Source organism: Varroa jacobsoni, unplaced genomic scaffold, assembly GCF_002532875.2.
Source record: "Varroa jacobsoni isolate VJ856 unplaced genomic scaffold, vjacob_1.0 scaffold_1437, whole genome shotgun sequence".
Classification (NCBI taxonomy): Eukaryota; Metazoa; Arthropoda; class Arachnida; order Mesostigmata; family Varroidae; genus Varroa; species Varroa jacobsoni.
In genome coordinates, this window is record NW_019214339.1 from 240933 (window position 1) to 249077 (window position 8145).

The 8145-nt window shown below is 44.0% G+C and overlaps 1 protein-coding gene and 1 long non-coding RNA gene across 2 annotated transcripts; both read left to right on the top strand.

The window, feature by feature from the left end:
* The first annotated feature begins 759 nt into the window (after positions 1 to 759).
* On the top strand, positions 760 to 7818 carry LOC111270055 (uncharacterized). Its single transcript, XR_015314824.1, has 3 exons — positions 760 to 1955; positions 4732 to 5282; positions 6672 to 7818. It is a non-coding gene; the product is annotated as an uncharacterized LOC111270055 (long non-coding RNA).
* On the top strand, positions 1949 to 4400 carry LOC111270054 (mitochondrial sodium/calcium exchanger protein). Its single transcript, XM_022850052.2, has one exon. The coding sequence runs from the start codon at positions 2111 to 2113 to the stop codon at positions 4010 to 4012; it is 1902 nt and encodes a 633-aa protein (XP_022705787.1). The 5' UTR covers positions 1949 to 2110; the 3' UTR covers positions 4013 to 4400.
* Positions 7819 to 8145: the final 327 nt, after the last annotated feature.

Here is an 8145-nt window from a genome sequence, read left to right on the forward strand (position 1 = left end):
CTGAGAAAACTATGAAATACCAAATGCCACATAACAATTAATTCTACAAGGTGATCCAATTCACGCTAAAGTATTACATGTTATACGAATCCGCTGACGAATGAACTATTTTTACTTGCGATCATTTATAATTATATATCGCGATTGTGTAGCGACGGTTAACTATAAAAAAATAATGCCAGCCTTCGATTGGCTCAATTTCTAACATGACCTTTCTAAGTAAACGAAAACCAAAAAAATAATTTTTTTTTTACCTTATTGATATGGCCAATCAAAAATCTGTGTTGGACCTGCAAATGAGTTTTGGTAACGGTAAGTAAAGTATGCAGTGCGCTCCGTTTGCTAGAACGCTGGCCGTATTTTCTGTGATATGGTTAGCGCCTCGTGTTCGTAGTTTTATGCTATTATCAATGAAACGGAATAGGCATTTATAAAATCATGAGATATTTGAAGGTCTTTAGATTTGCTTCACGACCTTTTAAATGAAACGATCATATTTAATAGGTTTACAAAGCACCTGACCTTCGAACATCACCCACACCCGAGTCAGCACCTGTATTAAAAGCTCATCGACTGGCTGGCCGTGTTATGGTGCTCATATTTCATATGCTTACATATATATATAATACGGGTATTTAAGTATTAAATTCAACATAGGCTGTATAAAGGAAAACGAAGGATGTACTAGTGGCTTTCAATTAGCTATGCCTTGTAGCAGTATCTAATCGAATCGTGGACACGCACCTACGCATTGGCAATTCTGCCGCACGACTAGGCGGTTTTTTGTAGGTGTTCACTCTATTGCTCGATGAAGCCCGACATACAAAACAGTCACGAATCGCAAGCCGGCTTTTGTGAAACCGGCTGGAAAAAGTGTTGCACTCACACACACGATGCGCAGCCAGGCATATAGTGGTGTTTACCGCCTTCCCCAGCTACTTTTAACATGGACGGAAAACAGTTGATGATAGGCGGTTCACGATGGAGCCCAAGCAATACTACTACTGTTGCGACCCGTCATTCCTCTTCTCACACCGACTCAGCCGGCTAAAAACATCCGCCTCTATTCATCATCGCCTCTAGCAACTAACTCTTGGCACTAGAAAGAGAGACTTTCGGTCAAAAACAACTTCTTCCGTGACGGAAAGCTCGCCGCTGCTGTGTGAGAAGGTCGGCCCTAAAAGGTGCGCCCTGTGCGTGAAAGAAAGAAGACACCCCTGCAGCTGCATACTGGTAATGGCGACGATGAGGACACTGCTGACGTTCGTGGTTTTAACGCTACTGCTGTTTGCTCCAAAATGGAACAGTCGCCACTGCTAGCGTCGCTCGTTTTGCGTGTGTCAATGGGCACAGCTCCCAAAGACCAGCCTCGTCGGGCAGCTTGCGTCGCTAGTGCGTCGATGTAACGGAGCCAGCCTCATACTCTAACAAACGCAACGAACGAACGCTTTCTACAGCCGCTTACGCTAAAAATACGCTAGTGGTCGAAGAAAACAATTGTGGTATATTTGTCGCTTATAAGTCGTCTTAGCTACGTTATAGGAGAAGTTATTGCGGTGTACTTATTATACTGTCGATCCTCTTATCTATCCTACAGCGTCCGTACCCTTGCCGCCCACGATTATTCATTTGATTAGTTGGTCTAGCAAAACAATTGCGGGAAAATCTTCCTTTCCGCCCCCAACACTCTTCCCCTAGCCTCCCAAGTTTGTTACGGTCAATAACGTATAGACGACGACACATTCTCGAGCAGAACCGAGAACAATGCATGTATCCTGCAAACTGGTTCATCGGGTGGGCCAGAGTTTGGCACCACTCAACGGCGCTTGGCGGTAGCGTATGTAGCAGCAGCTGTACCGCATGCCGCTTTCTGAGTTTTCCCCAACAACTGCCTCTAATTCGACAAATTAGCTGTTGTGCTTGTGCACTTACAGTCTCCTATTCGGCGTTAGCAGGTGAGAGGACCAGGCAGGAATCAAGAAACACGGTTGTGATCGTGAGACGAGTGATACGACTGTGGGCCGTTAATCCTTCAGTTAACTACTTGTAATAGCCGCTACTCAGGCTAGAAAAATTGTCTTTTTTTGTTAGTTCAGCTAGCAGAATCGAAATGTCTATATGGCCGCTGGAGTGTGGCGCTGTCCACAATCTGACGGACGTTGCAGAGCAGTGTGAGTTCGTATCAATATGTGATGACTGTCACCAAACTGATGGATTCATTCCTTACCTTGACATTATCTATTGTATGCCGTATGCACCACTTTTACCGTTGGGTGTGCTATGCGTTTGGTCGCTATACCTGTTTGGTATATTGGCAGTCACTGCCAACGATTATCTGTGTCCATCCTTGGTAGCCATTTCGAAGAAGCTTGACTTATCACAGGCAGTTGCCGGTGTAACGTTCCTTGCTATTGGCAATGGAGCGCCAGATATTATTGCTTCATTTACCGCTGTCAAGCAGGGTCGACTAACTCTTGTAATCTCGGAACTATTCGGTGCTGGAATCTTCGTCACAACGATTGTCGTTGGCTACGTTATCTACTCAAGTTCGTTTATCATTGACCAGTTCTCATTCACGCGTGACGTGGCTTTCTACATGCTTGCAGCAGCAATTGCTTTCTCGATGTTCAGATTCGGTGAGGCGACAATTTACCATGGTAGCTGCTTTCTTGGAATCTACGCCGCCTACATCTTAACGGTTTTGGTTCGAGAATTCTTCTGCAGGGCCCGAAATAATACAGACGGACCGCCTCCGACGCCCTCGTTAAACATCACGGCGTTCGACTTCCCAGAAACCGAGTGTTTTCTACCCGATCAGACGCCGACCGGAACAAGACGGCGACGCCCGTCAGGGCTAAACGTCCACCACCAGAACGCCATAAAGCAACTGCTGCTACAGTCGTATGGACAAACATTTAACGGGGTTCCAGCGTCACCCGGCCTGCCTATTTTTCATGCTCGAACTGGGTCCATCTGCTCAACCGGGACGACTCCACAGAGTATGATCTCGAGGGAAGCTTTCGACCAGCGGAGACGCTCAGCATCCACTAGTACAGCGGGATACCAATCGATAATGCAGATACGAAATCAACTTGACCGTCTATCAAGTGTTACAGACAGTTCGGAAACAGAATGTGGAGACTTTGATGAGTTATCACTCTGGAAGGAGTTCTGGATTCACGTGGCGCCCATTAGCTGGCAAGAGCTGAAAAAGGAGTCGACGTCAAGCGTCATCTTGCGGCTGTTCGCCATACCGATTCAGATCACGCTCGCACTCACCGTTCCCGTTGTCGACTACGAGCACAAAAAGGACAACTGGTGTAAGTCTCTCAACGTCATCAATTGTATAACAGCACCGTTAGCTGTATCCTTAATACTGTTTAAGGATTATGAGCTGTTCGATGTACCTGTCGCTATGTTTGCCTTGGCAATGGGGATGATGTCCGCAGGCGTCGTAATGATGACATCGTCGTGCGACAAAGCTCCGCGATACCACTTCTGTTTTGCTCTTTTGGCTTTTTTCACCGCAGTTTGTTTCATCTATGCGGCCTGCCGTGAATTGATGGCAATCCTGAAAGCCGTGGGAATAAGTCAACACATTGATGATAGTGTGCTGGGTCTGACGATTCTTGCATGGGGCAGTAGTATTGGAGACTTGATCACTGACTCTACCGTGGCAAAACAAGGTTATCCTTCAATGGCGGTAGCTGCAGCGTTTTCCGGACCCATGCTTAATCTGCTCGTCGGTCTGGGCAGTGGCCTCACTGTTCGAATGATCAGCGACTCGAAATGGTCGATACGGGTTTACTGTCCGAACGTACTATTTGTGCTTTATGCAGCCCTTAATGGCAGCCTGTTGGTGTCGGTGCTGTTCTTAAGCTGCAACGAATTCCGTTCGAGTTCAACTCATTGTATAATACTGATGTTCCTTTATATGACATTTATAATTACCGCCCTCACGGTCACGATGCATCCCGATATCATTACGTATGCCAGATTGACTAGTGATTAAAGTATCTTCTGACAAAACTTTACAATTGTGCCGATGAATGTTATGCGAAAATAAAGTAAAGATCAATACAGAATAGAGACGACAACAGACCCAGTCCTTCGATTTTGAAGACTGCCGACAAAACTGCGCACTTAATACCTATATAATATTATAATTATGAATTATAAAATTATAATATATCGTCTGGTGTGACAGACAGCTTCAATTTGTATTCCATCAAAATATGTTTTCTGTAAAAATCCTACAGATACAATGTAGTTTCACTACTATTTGTTTTATTTAGGTAAATATAATATAACGTAGCAATACGATCATGACAGGAGTTGATCTATACAATGTGTTTAAATAAACTTTGCCGTCTATTGCGCATTGCATATCATTTTCCAAAGTGCTTTTTCTCTAACGGAGGTCGTATTTATGCGCGGATCAGTAAAATGGTCAAAAGAAGCCATACAGCTTTGAATAGAGCACGCGATTTTAAACGTACTCTCACAGTGTCTTTTAGATCTATTTCTGTAGATTCACTTAATTAGCTGTTTCTAACATTCGGAAAAATTATTCGCTTTTTCCCCTCTAAAAATCTATAGTATTATGCTATCCTCTGGATAAATAATGTCGTAGGCTAAATTGCCCGACCTCAATTTAACTGATAAAACCCTTTTTTAGTGCCAAATGATTTTACGCTTAAACAATTTCAATGGTCTCCTTTCCATTTTCAGGTATCCCTGGATAATTAAAAGAACAATCGAGTCAACAGGAAGCGCTTACAGTAAATACAAAGTGGTTCCGTGTTTTTCTATGTTAACCTTACAGGGATCATTGTTCGCACTCTTTTTTAGATACAATTTCTAAAAAAAAATTAATATATAAGGGCCAAGGCGTTTGCATTGGTATTAGCAAATTTCACCGGATACAGTTTAGTACGGAACAGAGCCCTCTGATCCTTAATATCCATCGTCGCTATATTGTTAGATATCAAGATCAAGTACCCCGTTTTTGTCGTGTTCCCAAGCCAGGCGCTTCTACTTTTTCAATTTTGAGTAAGGTCGCAGCTGCACGCACGTGCAATTTAGTTATAGCCTGCATCCTCTCTCTTTTTTAATTACTCAGTGTCGCACTGACTCTCATGTGCGCAATGCTCTACATCAACACAGAAGAGAGCGCAGAGCGCGAAAATGGTTTTGTAGCGCTTGCTTTTTCCAGTGGGAATTACCGTCATTACGGCTAACACACGATCGACGTCGTCGTCATCATCATCATTCGGCGGATAGTAAGTGAAATTGCGCCAGCGACGAAGGTACGCGATAACGCGAAACGGGTGTTAAGAAAACCGACGTGTAGCGTAGGGCGACTTCGCGATTACGAACAGCGTGGTCCTTCCAGCTTCCTTGCCGCACTTGATAGGACCATCGAGTTGATAGACTAGAATTCGATTTACACTTACTTAATTCGAGCAAATTGTTTCCCCACTTTTGTCCAACGCTCCATGTTCCTCACTGGAGGGGGGCGCGAAGGGAAAGCTTGTGAAGCTTAGCGACGGACCAGCGAGTTGCTATTAAACCGGGCGGGAAGCTCCCGCCGAAAGGAAGCAATCATTGGCTTCGGATCGATGAAGTACTCTGTCGTTATGTTGCTCGTGTCGATTTGGAAGTGTAATGTCGTCAGCTGAAACGACCATTTCCCGATAACTTTTGTCACTCATTGTCTATAATAGACGACTGGTAGGAACTGGCGGGTGATGTTTTTTAATACTCTGGAGGCCAATGTGCTCACTCAGCTTCAAGCAGCAAATGCTCTAAGATAATTTATATTCCGTGGTCTTTGGAGAAAACGACTAGACAAACCGGACAAAAATATAAGCTCGGGCAGGACCTTATTCTTGGGAGAAAATTCACGCGAGAGTGTATAGGCGCGCTTTTGAAGCGGGACAGCACTGCCGAGCCAACTTGCTCACAGATAACCGAAATACTAACTAACAAGCTAACGCGACAAAAATGTTGATAGTTCCGCTAATAAATAAAAGAAGTTACAGACATTATGAATAGATAATTTGGAAACGCGTAGGTTGTCCAATATATGTCCTTTTACCCATAAAGTGATTTCTTTTGCCATGAAGTGGCAGATGCAATCTGGCAGATAGCCCAGTTCGTGTTGTTCAACTGGGCAAAAGTGGGGCTAGCCGAAAATGTTGTTTCTGAGTCTGATTTTCGCGATTACAAATCGTTACGAGCGCGGAGAAAAGCACCACTTCTAGGAAAGGTTTTTGTGTGTTTTTTTGACCCTATTGCATTATAGCAAGCGAGTCGTGCATATATGATGGGCAAATTTCGCTTTTCTTTATTAACAGGAAGTTCTATGCGCTCTGAACCTAAACGCAATTGTAAAAAAAAATCTCGAGATCTCCAAGTTCAACACAAACGTAGACGTTTCGATAGATATTCTAGAAGTCATTATATGCCAAGCTAAACGTTACTGATATTGAGATGCAGCGCAAATATAGATACATGTACACAACAGACAACGCACACATCATCAGTGAGCTTTCGAAGGAGCAAAGCAACAATAGTAAGCAGCTGTGTCCATCTGTCAGTGACTTACGATTGTAAACAAGAGTAGCAATAGCTGAACTCCTACAAATTCTAAAAATTGCCGTTTACAGCTTTGAAGGTGTTCGTTATGGTTTCCCGGACTTTGCCCGTCTACGCCGATCCAACAACTTGGCCAAGTTTTTCGTGTGCGGTAGATTATATGAGACTAAAGCAAGCGGTCGCTGACGGTGTGGGTCGCGTGCTTGTTCTATGCTATTAGAGCAACCATGACTGGCGTAGGCGACGAGGGCGTAATGCTACAACGGAAGTGGGAATTAAAGAGAGGTGAGGGGCTGCCACGTATATGTCGCATCGCTACTTCTACTATCGTTCCGGAAGATGATTGTAATTGAGTTGAACTGACTGACTGACTGACTGATGATCGACCGACTATCGGAAACAGCAAGCGAAAAGGGCTGGAAAGGGGTTGGAAAAGAACGAATTGGATTATCACTAACGTACGGCGCCCGTTTCAGCCCTTGTCGTTCTCACCAGCGCAGTGTTCAGTCACACAGAAAACGGACAAACCCTAATAACGGGGATCCCGATGTGCTGTTAGACGCGCAATAGCTACCTGGTTCCTCATGACCACTACGACTCGATGAACGATGATTTAGTAGGCACAGAAGCACCAGCATGAGGCACGCCTTACCCACCTTCAACATTAGGGTCAGTGCCAGCCTACAGATTCCGCTGTTAACATCGCAAAAGCGAACATCAATGGCGCCGGTAGAAACAACCGTTTGGCGAAGAGGGTTGCTGCTGGGCAGGATGCTAACAATAACTTCCTTTAATTGAGACGACCGCCGTTTGCGGCGTCGATTGCTGCCACGCTTGCTCGCTTCCACTCGTTCGGTTCGATTGGGTAGATCGTGACCGGGTTCTCTGTAGAAAGACAACTGTGGTAGGTGGTACCTTTTCTGCTGTACTTTGTCTGTTTTTCGCCATTCTTGTCTTATCTAATGAGAATCACTATCGGCTGCCTTTTCGGCCTATTTGGAACTCTTTGCGACCGAGCTACGGCCCCGATACGTGGATTGGGGCAAGAAAACGCAGAAACAGGCTTTGTTTTTGGGAACTGTAGGCCGAACAAGCGCCGAGATTAAAAATACGACGACTTATTAATTAACACAATGCTGCTTTGAGCAGTACAGCTAGGGAAAGTGAATCTACTAAGTAACTACGTAAATAAAGCGAAAAAGGCGATAAATCAACCGATTTAAGAGTCGTATTGCATGAAAGAAATGAAAGGGCTTTGGAGTAGTTAGGGCCGAATAGTTGAGGTGTAGAAGACTATTACTCAATCTTGAAGGAAGCTTTCAAATTTTTAGCGAGTAAAGTTTGTTACAGGTGGTCAAGGCAGAATGAAAGGAGCAGACTTTTTGCACCAGCATTAATTAAAATGTTAGTAATTTTCTTGTAAAGTCTATACATTTTTTTATATATTATTATCTATATACCTATAAGCAATATTTCGTTGTGTTACAAAAAGTAAGGTATCAAATGAGAAATTTATTTTGCTGCCCTATGGCAAAAATTATACAT